This window comes from Pipistrellus hanaki, assembly GCF_964339955.1.
Source record: "Pipistrellus hanaki genome assembly, chromosome: 2".
In the NCBI taxonomy this organism is placed as follows: Eukaryota; Metazoa; Chordata; class Mammalia; order Chiroptera; family Vespertilionidae; genus Pipistrellus; species Pipistrellus hanaki.
In genome coordinates this window covers 105,306,370-105,325,236 of record NC_140504.1, presented here as the reverse complement: position 1 = coordinate 105,325,236, position 18,867 = coordinate 105,306,370, and the positions used below count along the sequence as shown (strand labels likewise).

The window sequence follows — 18,867 nt, the reverse complement described above, 5'->3', positions numbered from 1 at the left end:
GGGAGCAGTTAGGCATTGATCAGGCTGGCAGGGGAGTGGTTACCGGGTGATCCGGCTGGCAGGCAGAAGCAGTTAGGGGCAATCAGGCAGGCAGGCATGCAAGTCGTTGGGAGCCTGCAGTCCTGGATTGTGAGAGGGATGTTGGACTACCCATTTAGGCCCAGGATTGGGCCTAAACTGGCAGTCAGACATCCTTTGAGGGGTCCCAGATTGGAGAGGGTGCAGGCTAGGCTGAGAGACACCCTCCCCCCCCATGCACTATTTCATGCACTGGGCCTCTAGTATATATATAAATATATATTTATTAAGTCCTTAAAAATGTTTTCACAGTATTTCATACTAGATTAGAAAAAAAATGGGATTTATTTTTCTGCAAAAAATGTTGAATTCCAAAAGAATTTTTTAAATGAGTATATGTGCAATGCATCTATTTAGACAAGCTTTTTAACAAATAGATGCAATTATATCATTTTCCAAATGTTTAAAAAGTTGTCAAAACAAATACATGTATATTCCAATTACTTGAAATGTCATTTTTATAATATCCAAAAAGTCCATATACACTTGGTTCTATTTCAGGACTTTCTATTCTTTCCTACTGGTCTGTTTATTCATGTACCAGTATTATCCTATCCTAATATATAAAAACCCAGGGGCCATAACATCCACAACGACAGGAGGCTCAACCAACCTGAAGTCAGTTACAGGAGCCTGGACTCAGCATTGACTGCCAAGGGCTGCAAATCAGGCCCGGAGAGACGCCTGGGGAAAGAGAAACAGGGTCTGATCCATAGCCTCCAGTTATTGATCAGCACTTGCCTCTCTTTTTCGCTCCAGGCCTGTCCTGGAGCCACACCTCTCTGATCAGACCTGTTGATAGGCCTAATGATGCTGACTGGCATAGAAACCGACCAATTAGAACCAATGGCTGCCTAGGAAGTGGAGCTTTTGATACTGATTGGCATAGAAACCAACCAATCAGAACCAAATCTGGGTGAAGTGCAAAGAGCCAATGGCTGCCTAGGAAGCAGAGTTTTTGATGCTGACTGGCACAGAAACCGATCAATCAGAACCTAATCTGGGTGAACTGCAAAGGCAGAACCTAAGGTGGGGGCTAAAGAGGGGTTTTAAGGGCAACAGCTGTTTGGTGTGAGGTGTAAGAATGCCATTCAATTTTTTAAAGACAGGTTTGGCAGTATAGTGCATATGGCTGGCTATAAGTCCAGACTTAGGGATTATATATTTTTGTCTGCCAAGAGCTTCTTCTCCTGATGAAAAAGCCCCCCCCAACCCCAATTAAACAATCATTTCCTATATAATCTATCTATACTACTAAAAGTATAATATGCTAATTAGACCGGGTCAACCAGCCATCTTCCAGACGTCTGACTTCTTTCCAGACAAAGCCATGGTGGTGGGGGCCAAGGCAGAGCCTTTAAAGACGATAAGGCTGGCAAGGGAGGGCAGTTGGGGGTGAGATCAGGACAGTAGGGTAGGGCAGTTAGGAGCAATCAGGCTGGCAGGGGAGAGCCATTGGGAGCAAGATCAGGTTGGCAGGGGAGGGCATTTGGGGGTGAGAACAGGACAACAGGGGAGGGCAGTTAGGGACAACCAGGCCAACATGGGAGGGCAGCTGGGGGCAAGATCAGGCTGGCAAGGAAGGGCAGTTAGGGATGATCAGGCAGGCAGAGGCAGTTGGGGTAAGATCAAGCCAGCAGGAAAGGGGATCTAGAAGTAGGCAGGCAGGCAGAAGTGTTAGGGGCAATCAGGCAGCTAGAAGCGATCAGGCAGGCAGGCAGGTGAGAGTTAGGAGTCAATGGAGGCTACAGAGTATATTCATGTCTGGCAGGCTACTGAACTCTCAAAGCTGCTCTCTTTTTTTCCAGTTTTCCTAGCTATTTTCACATGTTTGTTTTTCCATATGCACATTAGTATAAACTTTTCTAGTTGAAAAAACCAACAATTTGGCATTTCTTTCAGATTGCATTCAATAGAGAGTATTAAAATCTTTATAATATTGAGCATACCCCTAACTGGGTTGACTCAGTGGATAGAGGGTCAAGCTTTGGACTGAAAGGTCCCCATGTTCAATTCTAGTCAAGGGCATGTACCTTGGTTGGAGCACATCCCCAGTAGGAGGTGTGCAGGATGCAGCTAATCGATGTTTCTCTCTCATCGATGTTTGTAACTCTCTATCCCTCTCCCTTCCTCTCTGTAAAAAAGTCAATAAAATATATATTTTTAAAAATATTGAGCATAATTGTCCTAACTGGTGTTGCTAAGCGGTTAGAGCATCAGAGCACAGACTGAAGGGTAGCAGGTACAATTCCAATCAAAGGCATATTCTTGGGATGTACATTCAATCCCTGACTCCAGTTGAAGCACATGCGGAGGCAATCAATCAATTTGTCTCTCTCACATCAATGTTTCTTTTTCTCTCATTACCTTCACACTCTCTCTCTCCCTTCCCCTCTATCTCACTCTCCTTACTCAATTCCTTCCAACCTCCCTAAAAATCAATGGAAAAAATATCCTCAGGTGAGGATTAACCAAAAAACTAAAAAAAATAAAAAAATATTTTACACTTTTGTGTCTTTCAGGGTTGTTTTAAAGTTTTCCTCTTATTGGTTTATACATTTATTATGACACTGATTTTTATGTATATTTCTCAGTTACTACTATAAATTGGGTTTTCCAACAAGTCTTCTACTAGTTATTGCTTGTTATGATTGATTGATTTTTATATTCTATGTTACTGAATTAGTTTGTTGTCTGAGTTTTAATATGAATTCTCTACAGTTTTCAAAGTATATTAGTATATAATCTGCAAAGAGTTTTACGTCTTTTCCAATTCATGAGCTTCTGATTGCTTTTCTCTTCTCTAAATTCATTTGTCAATATAAATGTTAAATATTAGTAGAGTTAATAAGTAATCTTACTTTTACTGAGAATGCATCTATTTCCTCAAAAAGTATATATATGTGTAATGCATACATTTCTAATACAGTTACCCTAAATTTTGTGGGCTTCGATTTAATAAAATTCAGACTTAAGGGACAAAATTTATGGTCCATATGTCGTACATGAAAATTAACACTTTAACACATATGTAATACCTTAATCAATAAATAAAAAAAATTAGGTAACTGTCTCTCTCTTGCAGCCTTTAAAATTCTCTCTTTGTATCGGGTCTGGTAATAAGTAATGTCGTTTTTAAACATTCGTTTAAAATCTTGCTTGGCATTGACTTGTATTGACATAACCTTCAAACACGTGGTATCTACAGAACGTGTGAAGTGCAATTAACAAGTTTTGCTTGAAAAAGTTTGTGTTTGGTTTGGTTTTTGTTGCAGAACTAGGGCTAAGAAGATGGCGGACAAAGAGCATATTCGGCACTGCATGCTTTACGAGTTCCAATTAGGAAGAAAAGCAAGTGAGGCTGCAAAAAACATCTGTAGTGCTCTTGGTCAAGATGCAGTTAGCGCCAGAAAATGCCAGCGTTGGTTTGAGAAATTTCGCGACGGAAATTTTTCGTTAGATGACAAGAGTGGTCGAGGCCGTGTGTCCAATTTTGATCAAGAAGCTCTTCAAGCTCTTTTGGTGCAAAATCCTCAAATTACCCAACAAGAGCTTGCGACAACTTTAAATTGTTCACAAAAAACAATTTCCAATCAATTGCGTGCACTTGGCAAAGTCCAAAAGTTTGGAAAATGGGTTCCTCATGAGTTGACCGACAACAACCGTAATCAAAAAGTCACAATTTGCAGTTCGCTCCTCTCTCGTCAAAACCGTTTGCCATTTTTAGAGCAAATTGTTACCAGAGATGAACAATGGGAGCTGTATGTTAATTTGAAAAGGCGGCCTCAATGGTTGGACAAAAATGAGGCTCCGCAGCCCACGCCAAAACCTAACTTGCATGCGAAAAAAGTGATGTTGTGTGTTTGGTGGAATTTTAAAGGAATTCTTCATTATGAACTTTTACCATCTAACCAAACCATTACAAGTGCAGTGTATAGTGCCCAATTGGAAAGGTTAGCCCAAGCTTTAAGAGAAAAAGAACCCGCGCTGATTAATCGGAAGGGCGTAATTCTTCACCACGATAACGCACGACCGCATACTGTAAGAATCACTGCTGAAAAACTACGCCAGTTGGAATGGGAAGTTCTCCCTCAACCTGCATATTCTCCTGATATTGCCCCTTCCGATTACCATTTGTTTCGTTCTTTGCAAAACTTTCTTCTTGGAAAAAAATTTAATAATGAAGAATGCCTCAAAAATGCATTGACCGAATTTTTTGCATCAAAATCACAAGAATTTTACAACAGAGGGATTAAAATGCTTCCTGAGCGTTGGGCACAAGTAGTAGAAAACAACAGCAATTATATTGTTGATTAAATTTTGTTGTATTGTTTAAATAAATTCGATTTAAAAAAAGTATTAGAAAACAACATTAATTATTACTAGACCTAATAGTTAACATTTGCCATTGTAATTATGAAATGTCTTGGTGTGGGTCTTTTGGGATTCATCTTGCTTGGGACTCTGTACTTGTGCAACTTTTTTATTCCTCATAACAGGAAAGTTTTCTGTTATTTCTTCAAATAGATTCTCTAATCCTTTTTGTTCTCCTTGTCCTTCTGGCACCCCTATTATACATATGTTATTTCATTTTGTGTTGTCCCAAAATTCCCTTAGACTCCCCTCCTGCTTTTTAATTTTTTTTTCCACTTGGTGTTCAGGCTGGGTTTGTTTCTCTACCTTATCTTCTAACTCATTAAATCAGTCCCCCGCTTCTACTCTACTGTTGAAACATTCCATAGTGTTTTTGATTGTAGCTATATCACTTTTTATTTCTCTTGATTTTTGCATAGATTGTTAATTTTCAGTTTATGAACTGTATGACCATTACACTGAATTATTTTGTCATATTGCATTCCTCAATTTCACTTATTTTCTCAGCAATTCCTCTATGAATTGTTTTGTTGTCTCCCCACTCTATCATCAGATGGTCCAAACGTCAAGTTGCAAGGGCCTGAGCCATGTGCAGTGGGAGCGTTGCACCACCTGAGCCTCACTAAAGAGGTCCAAAACCGAGACGTGTGGCCGCCGGGGTCAGTGGGAGCCATGCATACCAAGAATCAGAGTCATTAGCTCTCAGTGTGGCCTCATGTGTGTACCTAGAATCAAAAACTCCACCTGTGCCACACTGAAAAGAAGGCCCTGTGCATGTACATCGAAATCAGAGTCCCCTCGTGCACACCACGAGTCAGAAACCCCATGCGCACATGCCAAGAATCAAGTATCAGAGTCTCTGTCGCTTGCTATGGCCTTGTGCTTGAATCAGAGTCCCTGTGTGCACGTGTGCCAAGAACTGGAATCACAGGCACTCAGTCTGCATGCACTGAGAATCAGGGATCCCATGTGGGCACGATGAGAAACAGATTCCATTTGTGCACCGATAATCAAGTCACTGGTGCTCAAGTGTGCCTCTTGTGCAAAGAATTAGGGTCTCCAGTATGCTTGGGGGGCCAGGTAGTACAGCCACCCTGTGTCAGCGGGAGGCCCATTCCTGCACCATGAGAAACAGGCTCCTATGTGCTCAAATATGCAACATTCTTGTAATCCTGGAATAATTTACCATTGTTTCTGAACGTTTTCTTAATGTGAAACTGAATTATGTTTGATAATATTTCATTTACATTTTTTGTTTTGATATCTGTAAGTAATAATGATCTTCAATTTTATTTATTTTATGCTATCTTTATGAAGTTTAGTGAACATTTTTATACATTGTTCCTTAAAAAAATTATATGCTTTTGGCCTGACCAGCATGGCTCAGTCATTGAGCCGCAACCTAAAACTGAGGGGGTCACAGTTAGATTCCAAGTCAGGTGCATGACCAGGTTGCAGGATTAGTTCCCAGTGTGGAGCATGCAGTTTCTGTGATTTTTAAAAAATATTTTCTTAGTTTCATCTGTTATTTCTGTCTGATTAGTTCCTCTTTGCATATTTGTGCATCCTGCTTTTTGTTCTTCTTTAGATTAGAAATGTATCTATTAAGCTAATTTTCTTCAAAGAACCAGAATTTTTACTTATTAATTTGTTTCATTTTTTGCTTTGCTACATGATTACTTTTCACTTTTATTTTTTACTAGAGCCCCGGTGCATGAAATTCGTGCACTGGTGGGGAGATCCCTCTCAGTCCGGCCTGCATCCTTTCGCAATCCAGGACCAATGTCTACTTACCGCTCACCTGCCTGATCACCTACAACCAGTATGCCTGCCTACCTGATTGTCCCTACCCCTCTGCCTGCCTACTTGATTACCCCTAACCTCACTGCCTGCCTGCCTGATCGCTCCTAACTGTTCTACTGCCTGCCTGATCGTCCCTAACCACCACTGCCTAAGCTTCTTCCAACACTGCTTTATCTGGAAGGACATCCAGAATGATGTCTGGTAGGTCATTCAGTCTAATTAGCAAATTACGCTTTTAATTAGTATAGATTATGCTCTTCCTGTGCTATCTTTTCTAAATTAAAAAGCTTTATTAAAATATAATTCACATACCATAAATTTACTCCTTTAAAGTATAAAAATCGGTGGTCTTTTATACAATATATTCACAAGGTTTAAAATACTTACACGTGCAACCATTACTTCTATTTAATTACGTAACATTTTTTAGTTTTCTTTTTATCAACTTAAAACAAATGTATCCAGGTAAATATTGGTTCGAAATTAACTTCACTTTTCTAAAAATATATTTTATTGATTTTTTTTTTAATTTTTTTTTTATAGAAAGGAAGAAAGAGAGATAGAGAGTTAGAAACATCCATGAGAGAGAATCATCGATCAGCTGCCTCTTGCACACCCCCTAATGGGGATGTGCCTGCAACCAAGGTACATGCCCTTGACTGGAATTGAACCCCGACCTTTCAGTCCGCAGGCCGACACTCTATCCACTGAGCCAAACCGGTTTCGGCTTAACTTCACTTTTTAAAAATATCCTTTAACAATCTGTAGCCATTGTATCTTATCCAGACTACTCAATCAGACTTTTAAGACTCTTGCAAGTGCACTTACTTTCTTACACTGCCTAGTTATTTTCTTAGCATTGGAGTTTTACTTTAAAGGAACGATTGTAGAAAAAGTGTGGCAGTTGTGGCTTTTCCCTAAGAGTATTAGAAATCTCCTGAGTTCTCAACTATAGCCATTTATGTCTCAACGGTGATGATCAATATGAACTTTCATTTACACCTGTCATCTGTTCTTTTAGGTCACATTTTAAGTTATAGCTTTTATGTTGGCTTTTTTCCAATGCTGCGGATTTTTACCACAACAAAAGTCCTCTAAATCCCCTCAAATTTATTAATCTGATCATAATTTTGCTTTTAACATAAAAAGATGAATTTTTGTGAGAGACACGAAATGAATATTTAAACATCATTTCATTTGTTTTAATTTAATGTTCTTTTACTTTTTGTAATCAGAGGTAGCAAGTTTTCTAGGCAATTGATTATTTCAACTAAAGCTTTTATAAGAAAAATGTGGGTATGAAAAGCCTACCAAGAGGTACAAATAGCCGAAACCGGTTTGGCTCAGTGGATAGAGTGTCGGCCTGTGAACTGAAAGGTCCCAGGTTCGATTCCGGTCAAGGGCACGTACCTTGGCTGGGGCACATCCCCAGTGGGGGATTGTGCAGGAGGCAGCTGATCGATGACTCTCTCTCATCAATGTTTCTCTCTATCCTTCTCTTTTCCTCTCTGTAAAAAATCAATAAAATATATACTTAAAAAAAAAAAAAAAGATATCTATGTTTCAAACTTCACTACAGCAGAGATTATAACAACGTGAAAAAGTGTCATTTTAGTCATTGCAGAAATGAGCATTTTATTGCACCCTAAAATGGTTTTTCAGAAAAAAAATTATAGCATGGTAAAGCCAGTTATGTAATACAGACTGACTATATCTAGAGAGAATTGACTTGAGATATATAAAGAGCCTATTTTTAGATGCCATATAATCTTAATTTTTGATAAATGTCATCTGTATTTCTTGGAATTTGTGTGCAAACAATGGTTAAAATGTAGTTTTTAACACACAAGGCAGTTTGACATATATGTGAAGACATGTTGACATAATTAAAATAAACCAACTAAAAGGTAATTATTTAATCTAACATTTAGAATTAAGTAGAAGTTTTAAAATAATGATTTAGAGATTTTTAAAAGATTAACAAAATATATCATCATTCTATAAATTAAAAACTGATTGTTTGCCAGGACCAGTTTGGCTCAGTGGATAGAGCGTCGGCCTGCGGACTGAAAGGTCCCGGGTTTGATTCCGGCCAAGGGTATGTACCTTGGTTGCCTGGTTGCCTGCACATCCCCAGTAGGAGGTGTGCAAGAGGCAGCTGATCGATGATTCCCTCTCATCAATGTTTCTAACTTTCTATCCCTCTCTCTTCCTCTCTGTGAAAAATCAGTAAAATATATTTAAAAAAAAAGATTGTTTCACTCTGGCTAGGTAGCTTAGCTGATTAGAGTGTCATCCCGATACACCAAGGTTGCAGGTTCGAACCCCAGTCAGGTCACATATAAGAATCAACCAATGAATGCATAAATCAAGCGTAACAACAGATACATGCCTCTTTCTTTCTCCATCCCACCTCCATTCCTCCTCCCTCCCCTCTCCCTCTTTCTCTTTCTCTCTCCCTCCCTCCCTCCCCCGCTCTCTCTCTTTCTTTCTCTCTCTCTTTCAAATTAATCAATTAAGCTCTTCCCAGTTTGGCTCCGTGGATAGAGCATTGGGCTATGGATAAAGGGTCCCTGGTTTGATTCTGGTCAAGGACATATGCCCATGTTGCAGGCTCAATCCCCTATTGGGGATGAATGATTCTCATCACTGATATCCTTCTCTCTCTCTCTCTCCCTCTCTCTCTTCCCCCTTCTCCCTCCCTGTCTTTCCTCTCTGAAATCAATTAAAAAGATATTTAAAAACAACTGATTTTTTTCTATCATTATTTAGACCTATTTGTGTTTTAAAGTATTCCCAATATATTTATTAACTAATTAAGTTAGACTTAGCCATACAAAGTGAGTGTAGACCTGAGCTATTTGATGGTTTCAGTTACACAAAAATGAGGAACCAAGCGTCTGAGTAGCTTCATCTCATAACTTCCCTTGCTTCTGGTGTCGAAACATATTAAGTGGAATCAATAAATATATTGGTCCTGTCCAACTCTGCTGAATGGAGGCAGACTCAGAATAAATCTAGCTGAAATGAGGAGCCAGAGATATGTAAATATAACAAAGTAGCTCAGTCTCCAACTTATATTAATCAACTTACAAACATTCATATTATAATTGTCCTTTGTTAGATAGTATGTCAACTAGATTCAGGAATACATTGTTTGCAGTGATTGGGCTTAGAATTGAGAATTTTAAGATCTTCCAACACTACTAAAACATTTCAAGGAGAATCCAAGATGGCTACACAGGTAAACACCTAGCAGCAGCCGCACACAACAATTTCAATAAAATACAACTAAAATATAAAATGGACATTACCCAGAACTGCAGGAAAGTTGACTGACTGGAAATTCTACAACGAGAAGCAAGGAGAAAACCAGAAGGAAGCGCGGAGGAGCTGTAAAAGCCTAAGGTACGGAGACACACGGCGCGCGGAGAGGACGGAGCCGGAGAGAAGGGGCAGCTGATTGCCTGGCTGGCGTTTCCGTAGCGGGAAGGAGATAAAAGCTCCGACTGTGCTGGGCCCCAGTTCCGACTGCACTGAACCCCAGTTCTAGGCCAGACCCCGGAGACCCAGGTTCATCCATAGGGAGCTGGACTGTGAGGCGGAACCCTGGGGGAGCAGCGAAAGGAGGTCCCGGAGGCGCGCACATTGAGCGCAGAGAAGGGACAGTTGGCTGTGCCACGGGATTGCCCTGGCGGGAAGGAGACGGGGCTCCAGACTGCTCTGAACGCCACCTCCAATCCCACTACCAACTGAACTGAACCCCAGTTCCGGGCTCATTGGGGGAGAGCACAGACTGTTTGGTAGCAGGCGAAAATCGAGGGCACCTTTCTCTCAGAGGTGCTTGCCGCGAGTACTGAAGGACCCTGAGACTCAGGAGCTTCATAGGGCGGGGCTGACAGAAGCCAAAGCTGTAGGCTCCACCCTGAAACTCCGCCCCATCAGGGAAGCTGCGAAAATGTGACAACGAAATAGATCACAAACGAAAGAAATGGAGGAAAAGAAGAGACTGGATATAGAGTTCAAATCTACGCTTATAAGGTTTTTCAAGTATTTCCTAGAAAAGGTCAATAAGACCTGAGGATATGAAAAGGGATCAACTAGAATTAATATGGAATCAACGAGAAATGATAAGGGATCAACAAGAAATAAAGAATACATTGTCTGAAATAAAAAATATTATACAGAGTCCTAAAAACAGAATGGAAAATCGCAAGAATCAAGTCAAAGATTTGGAACATAAAGAGCCAGAAGGCACTCCTCCGCAGAAGCAAGAAGACAAAAGAATCCAGAAAATTGAAGATAATGTAAGAAACCTTTGGGAAAACTTTAAGCGAACCAACATCAGAATTATGGGGGACCCAGAAGATGAGAGAGAGCAAGATATCGAAAACATACTGAAAGAAATTGAACCCAAGACACTATGATGCTGGGGCTGACACTCTAACCACCGGAAGCACAGACCAGGGCTAACACTGATAATATAGGACCACAGTAAATATGACATAAATCGCACACTCAAGGAGATTCAAAGCTCTTCACATATGGTAGGACCATCTCCACATTTGCTGCTCCCCACATTGGTTATATAAGTTCACTGACCCAGAAGCATGTACCTGTTACCATCATGTATATCTTTTTCCTAAATAAATGCTTCCATCATGAAAACAAACATAACACGAACTCATAAGGGTCTTAAGACTCATATCATATGGATTAATATGCAAAACTAAGTACCTTAGTTACATTTTTCCATTTTATATTTATAGTGATCTGGTATTTTAAATTCAGTTCTCACTATTATCAAGATTAGAGATAATCGACATTATATTGACAAGGAAAAGGATAAAGTTCCAGCCCCAGGAAAAAGTAAATTTAAAAATTTAGCTTCGTCAAAACTAATAAAGTTAATTCAGTCAAATGTAAAATGGCAAAATCACTAAAATTTTACTAGTATATGACAGGTATCTATAGGAAATTATATGAGAAATCTCACATAAGCTGCTACTTTTAAAAAACATGCATCCTTACTCAGAAAGATGCAGGACCTACCATATGACCATCAAATCATGGCCTTTCAAACAAACAAAAAAAAAACCTTTGCAAAGCACTGATATTTAGTCTTAAAGGACACTACATGGATTGCCAATTCTAAATCAGATACAGTAAGTCCTCAGGTTACATCGGAGATCCGTTCCTATGGCATAATGTACTACAATTTTCAATTTTTGCTGTAAGTCGGAACCCACCTGCATAAGAACCTACATCACTCACATGGAGCACATACACAGCAGTATTAAAGTGAAACAGTAAAAAAAAAAAAAAAAAAAATGAAAGAAAGATAACAATTCCTGACCTTTACTTGTGGCAAATCTTATCTAATAAAAGACCAATATACAAATTGACCATACCTCCACTACACCCACAAGCCACGCCCACCAGCCAATGAGAGAAAATATGCAAATAAACTCATCCAAGATGGCTACAGCCACAGAGAGCAAGAGGGAGGCTTGGGTTTCTCCAGCAATGGAGGAAGCCAAGCTTTCCACCCGCCCTTGCCAGCCTAAGCCTCCACTCAAGGCTACAAAGTTTTAATTATAGAAGGTAAACAAATCCAAACAGAAATGGCGGCAGCCATGGAGCTGGAGAGAGCAGGAGGGAGGCTTGGATTTCCCCAGCAATGGAGGAAGCCAAGCTTTCTGCCTGCCCTTGCTGGCCTAGGCTTCCGCTCTAGGCTACAAAGTTTCAATTGCAGAAGATAAATTTATCCCAGATACCAGGGCCTCCATTTGGGTCTCCAGGGGGTGTAGCCACCCTGCAAACCACCACAGGCCACCCCACATCCCAAGGGAACCCCCACCCTGATCCAAGACAGCCTTCAGGGCAAACCAGCTTGACCCTACCCATGCACCAGGCCTCTATCCTATCTAATAAAAGAGTAATATGCACATTGACCATCACTCCAACACAAGATCAAGATAGCTGTCCCCATGTGGTCAAAGATCCTGCCCCCATGTGGACACAAGGTGGCCACCACAAGATAGCCACCACGGGAGGGCAGTTGGGAGGGACCAGGCTTGCAAGGGAGGGCAGTTGGGGGCAATCAAGCCCACAAGGGAGGGCAGTTAGGGGTGACCAGGTTGGCAGAGGAGGGAAGTTGGGGGTGACTGGGCCTGCAGGGGAGTGCAGTTAGGGGTGACCAGGCCAACAGAGGAGGGAAGTTGGGGGCAAAAAGGCTGGCAGAGGAGCAGTTAGACATCAATCAGGTCGGCAGGGGAGTTGTTAGGAGGTGATCAGGCTGGCAGGCAGAAGTGGTTAGGGGCAATTAGGAAGGCAGGCAGGTGAGCAGTTGGGAGCCAGCAGTCCTGGATTGTGAGAGGGATGTCCACCTGCCCATTTAGGCCTGATCCCAAACGGGCAGTCAGACATACCTCAAGGGGTCCCATATTGGATAGGGTGCAGGCTGGGCTCAAGGACACCCTATCTCCGTGCACGAATTTCATGCACTGAGCTTCTAGTAAATAATAAAAAACATAAAGCACAATGTACATATGTCAAAATGATGAAACTTTTTAAAAATATAAATAAATAAGAGATGGCAACATAACCATGAAATGACGTATGTAATCTGAGGATTGTCTATTTTATAATCTAGATAAAATTAATATCACTGTTTTCAATGAACCTACTGAACTGCAAGCAATTACACCAATCTGTCATCTTGTCTTAAACGTCCAAACTTTCTTTTTTATAGCCTTTTAATTGTATCTTAGGATACCTGATTTTTATACAAGGTTTCTTTCAAGCTTTTAAGTGCATGAATACGAACGTCTACATTTTCATGTTGGACTGCTTTCATCGATAGCTGCAGAGTTGTCTGAAGATCAGTACTCTCAGAGGTTTCCTACATAAAGAGCACAAAGAGGTACATCTAATCCATTAATCACTTTAGGAACCAGTGGAAAGTCTTGAGTCCCTAGAGTTATCATTAAAGTAGTTAAGTTATACCCCTATTAAAAGCAGTTTTAAAATATAATTTCAATCTCTTCCCTTGGATAGCATGTAATTTTAAGCAATTCTCAGGGAAAGGGATTTCATTCTATCATCTTTAAAGCTGAAGAAAAACATTTTTCCAATTACATAAGAATTTACTTATCTAAAATAAATCCTCTTCTTGGTAAGAAATACAAGTTTCCCCTAACTTACAAAGGGCTACATAATAGCTTTGAGCCAAGTCTATAGATTATGCAAATAATTCACCCCTTCCTTACTCCAACTACTAATTTTCTTTTAACTATCATGAATTACCTTTTAAAGGAGAAATAAAGTCTACAGAACCTATCAGAGGGTCTGTAGTAAATACCTCTGCCACTCTGACCCAAGATCAGGTATTCCACTTTCTACCCTAAAATTCTATGGAATCACCACTAATAATTTTACAAATCCAACTTCATTGGACTTCAAGATGATGGAATTATAGATTATTCCCCTTCTAAAGCTCAGAAATCAGTTAGACCTGAATTTCCATACTGTACTTTATAGCACAAAATAATTAAAATCCCACAGTTTTTCTTTCCTAAACCAGGGCATGCAGCCATGGTAGCTTCGTTTGGGGGTTATATGTAGGGCATATTGGCCTAGGTAGTAAAGGCTCTCTGTTCTATCTAATGCTATTACATCTTTCAACTAAATGCTAAAACTTTCTTCTAAAAATCATGGATTTATGACAGAATTATCTAGTCACCAGGAATTAACCATTAGAATATGACTATATTATGGCTAGGTATGAATATAAAGAATATTTTTCAATGTACTGGAATTTGGGAATAATTTTATATCACTAATCAAAATCATTAAAAAACATAATTACCTTTCTGTATTCCTGTAGAACTGCTTTTATCTTCTTTAATTCTAGATGGTCGGGTAAAAAATATATTTCATGAAGAAAATCTTGTACAGCATCCCTAATTGTCAGTTGGAAGAAAAAGAATTATTTGCAAAGAGAATGAACACTAAAAATATATAAAAAGAGGCTAAAATAAAGGTCAATTTAATGTACATTTAAAAGTGCTAGTTAGTTAATGACATTCAGAATATTCATTCTAACCATGTCTAGGGATGCTCAGCTAATTAAGAGTGGCAAATCATCAAACCCAAGGAAAAAAAAAACCCATGGCAGTCTGTGAATAAACTATATTTTTAGTATACACACCCATGTATAATAACTTTCTATTCAATTTGTGCTTGGTGTGTGACCTGCTTTAACAAACAAAATGTGGGAGAAGAGATTCTGTGCTATTTTGAGGCCTAAGTGTTAAAAAAGTCTTACAGCTTCTGGCTAGGTTTATGCTAAAGAAAAACCCTGAGTCACCACAGAAGAAGTCTGGCCACTAACAAGGACAGGCTACATGGACAAAAGACTCTGAGGTTACATGGAAAAGGGGAGAGGCTCAGCCAAGTCTAGCAGAAGACTGACTGAAGTCATACCAATGACTATTTGCAAGACCAGCCAAAGATGCAACCAGCTGAACCCAGCCCAGACTGCAAAATTATGAATAAATAAAAATGCTCATTGTGCTGAAACCGGTTTGGCTCAGTGGATAGAGCATCAACCTGTAGACTAAAAGGTCCGGGGTTCAATTCCAGTCAAGGGCATGTACCATGGTTGCGAAAACATCCCCAGTAGGGGGTGTGCAAGAGGCAGCTGATCGATGTTTCTCTCTATCCCTCTTTCTTCCTTTCTGTAAAAAATCAATAAAATATATATATTTTTAAAATGCTCATTGTTTTAGGAAGCTATGTTTTGGAGTGTTTTGTAATATAGCAACAGATAGCCAAACTCTCATTAAGAATTTTAGAGAATATTTAAAATAATTCCTATTGACACAAATAATTTTTTAAAACATATTTTATTGATTTTTTACAGAGAGGAAGGGAGAGAGATAGAGAGCTAGAAATGTTGATGAGAGAGAAACATCGACCAGCTGCCTCTTGCACACCTTCTACCAGGGATGTGCCCGCAACCAAGGTACATGCCCTTGACCGGAATCGAACCTGGGACCCTTCAGTCCGCAGACCGACGCTCTACCACTGAGCAAAACCGGTTTCGGTGACACAAATAATTTTTTATTTGCTTCAAATAAATACTCTAATATTTCTGGGTACAAATAAAGGCTTTCCTAATTCTGAATTCTGATCTCACATAAAAAAAATTCAAGTAAAGAAAAATAAATGCTAATTTCTCATTTTCATTAACTCATGCAACAAATATGCATTAAATTAAGTAACTACTATTTGCTACTATGTGTTAGACACTGAGTTTGTAACAATAAAGAAAGCTGAAATAATTTCCTAAATCAAGGGGCTTAAGATCTTCTACCTAGCATTGAGTAAAATAGGATTTTTTAATGATAGAAAAATGATTCCTCTATGATAAAGATATACTATTTTCAAGATAATACAAAAAGTATTTTAAAAGTAGTCTGCCTACTCAAGAAGGCAAATATTCCTTTCCACTAATATTTACAGGGTAAAACAAGATGGTTGTTAGAGTATTAAATTTGACAGTAAAATAGTAGTCAAGTTTTCAGGCTAATTTAAATTGGCTAATTGAAATAAATGAATATTCTAGAAAAATTAATTGTACTGGACAAAAAGCTGTTGCTAAAGTCTTAACTAAAATTTTTATTGGTAGTTCATCTCATAGCAAAATTGGGTAACATGTAATAAGCCTAAAGCAGTCATATTTTAGCGCAAAAAATTAAAATTTAAAAGCTATCAAGACTACATTGTAAAATTTCCAAAAGCCTTCTAATATTTAAATCAAAAAAGGGGGGATAGCAGAAGAATATCATGTAAGGAAAATATCCTATAAGTAAATTACATCTAGAAAATTTTCACTTTAGAAAATAAACTTTCATTTGTAATGCTAACAGCAAGTCACCCATGTAAAACATACATGGTGTCAAAACAAGCCACAGGAAAATCGTTTGGGCAAAAAATAAAGTCAAATTTATACAAAAGATTCCTTTATTAACTTTTGGTTGAGAATATGTTTGTATATTTTCAGAGAACAACTCTGAGACCATGTGGATTCCTGCAACAGAGAATAATTAACAGGACTACTCCAGCAATGAAGACAGAAGACAAACAATCCAGAGATGGAAGATGCTGATGCTGCCTTGCTATACTAGCAGTCAACAGCTGTGCATCACTGCAGGTTGCCCAGGACCAAACCAGAGAGGGTCTGTCCTGCATTATCACCATTTGTCCACCATCCAGAACTGAAATATCATTGCTGACATGTATGCATAAGGAACTGTTTGACAATGAAATTGGGACTCAAAAGAACTGTTGGCTCAGAAAGAAACTCACTACAGACTGATTCATTTGCCTCTCACCATAACCATTATTGCTTGTCTCATTTTTAGTTCTTATGAGTGTATTTCTAGTATCACATGAGCTCACTCATCTAGGGTAAATAATGAACAACATAGACTGATGAACAAGAACAGACCCAGAGACAAAGAAGCATACATCAGACTGTCAGACCTCAGAGGGAAGGTAGGGGAGGGTGGGGATAGATCAACCAAAAGACTTGTGTGCATGCATATGAGCCTAACCAGTGGTCACAGACAACAGAGGGGATGGGGGCTTGCATGGGGCGGGGTTTGGGATGGGAATGGGGGGATAAGGACAAATATGTGATACCTTAATCAATAAAGAAATTTTTAAAAATAATAAAAAATAAAATAAAATAAAAAGTGGTCTCAATCAGTGATTATACAGTTCTATAATGTACAAAATATAAAAAATGAAAGCTTTTAACTTAAAAAACTACATTAGCCTTTTCTTCTGTACTTTCAGAAATTTTCATTAAATTTTTATAGTAACATTGGACAGTTAGTATAAAAAATGGGAGTAGCAATTACATTAGTAAGTAAATAAGTAATATTTAAATCCTAACTTTTCAGAAGCAAATGAACCAGTTAAGTAGAAAAATGAAAAAGAAAAAAAAAAAATGAAATGTATGGGACAAAATTCTGGGCTAAAAAGCAACCCTGAGTGAGGAATAAAAAGGGAAAGGAATAATGTGTGTTCTTGCAATCACAATGAAAAAAAATAAACAATCTGGAATGGTTACAGCCTGTTTTGAAAAAAATCTTGAGAAATAATTTTAAGAAGTATGATATTGCCAGATTTTGGGATGCAATGAATGTCAAAATAAGCAATTTAGAATCTATCAATTAGGAAATGGAGACCACAAAATGTCTCTGCATGTTATAAAGTTCTAGATAAAGAAATACTTTTAAATATGGACAATATAAAGAAATGTAATAAAAGCTTAAAGGAAAGGAGACTGGTTTGAAATTCAACCTAATGAAGTAGTAACAGTTTCAACTGAGATAAGCTATAAAAAGTAATGAATATAGCCGAAACCGGTTTGGCTCAGTGGATAGAGCGTTGGTCTGGGGACTGACGGGTCCTGGGTTCGATTCCGGTCAAGGGCATGTACCTTGGTTGCGGGTACATCCCCAGTAGGGGGTGTGCCAGAGGCAACTGATTGATGATTCTCTCTCATCAATGTTTCTGTCTCTCTATCCCTCTCTCTTCCTCTCTGTGAAAAATCAATAAAACATATATTTTTTAAAAAAAGTAATGAATATATCTCTTAACTTTCTCATGCTACTCAATCATATGCCTTTTAACTGTGAGAAGAAAGGTAAATTTGCCTCACCTTTTTCAAAATTGATGAAAAATAATTCAGTTGCGACCTACTAATCAATACATTTAAAATATAATTATAATGGAAACCATGTCACAACTGAAATAACCATCAGTTCAATATGTATTGTCTTAAAATATATCAATATACTTGTTACTGATGAACTATAAATTAAACAGAATATAAACAGTTCTACATTATCAATAATAATCCTAATACCTTGAAACATAAAGATAGAGTAATAAAAAATTGCTACATTTGTTATTAATTTCAGTTACAATACCTGTTTTCAATGATAAGATAGTGAAATATAGCTGCAGTTTCTTTAGGCTGGATGTGTATGAGAGGCAACAAAGCTACTATCACATGACTGAGAAGGGAGCCTAGATAAGTATGATCCAGGCAACGAACAAAGCAGTCCCAAGCTCTATGGAAAAACAACAACAAACAACAAAAAATAAAAGTTAAAGGACACATTACAGTATTTTTATTATTTGTAAAGCTCCATTAATGACTTATTAGCAAAACAAACAATAGTACATACAGTAATAAAATTACAAGATAGCTGTAAAAATGGAGTAAAGTTCAGTAATGTACACCCAAATAATATATGAAGTAAAAAAAGCAAGGTAAAAAACAGTACTTATTATATAATATATGCTACCCTTTGATGAAGAATTAATATAAAAAATGTATGTGGCCGAAACCGGTTTGGCTCAGTGGATAGCAAGTTGGCCTGCGGACTGAAAGGTCCCAGGTTTGATTCCAGTCAAAGGCATGTACCTTGGTTGCAGGTACATCCCAGGGTGTGTGTGTGTGTGTGTGTGTGTGTGTGTGTGTGTGCGCGCGCGCGCGCGCAAGAGGCAGCTGATTGATGATTCTCTCTC

General features: G+C 38.6%; 1 protein-coding gene across 1 annotated transcript in view; it reads right to left on the bottom strand.

The window, feature by feature from the left end:
• ATR (ATR checkpoint kinase) overlaps positions 1-18,867 on the bottom strand; it is a 181,471-nt gene that overhangs the window by 78,526 nt on the left and 84,078 nt on the right. The window contains exons 19-21 of the mRNA XM_084872405.1: positions 18,264-18,407; positions 14,126-14,219; positions 13,034-13,159 (exon numbers count right to left, since the gene is read on the bottom strand). Coding sequence (XP_084728531.1) covers positions 13,034-13,159; positions 14,126-14,219; positions 18,264-18,407 — 364 coding nt within the window. The remainder of the gene's footprint in view (positions 1-13,033; positions 13,160-14,125; positions 14,220-18,263; positions 18,408-18,867) is intronic.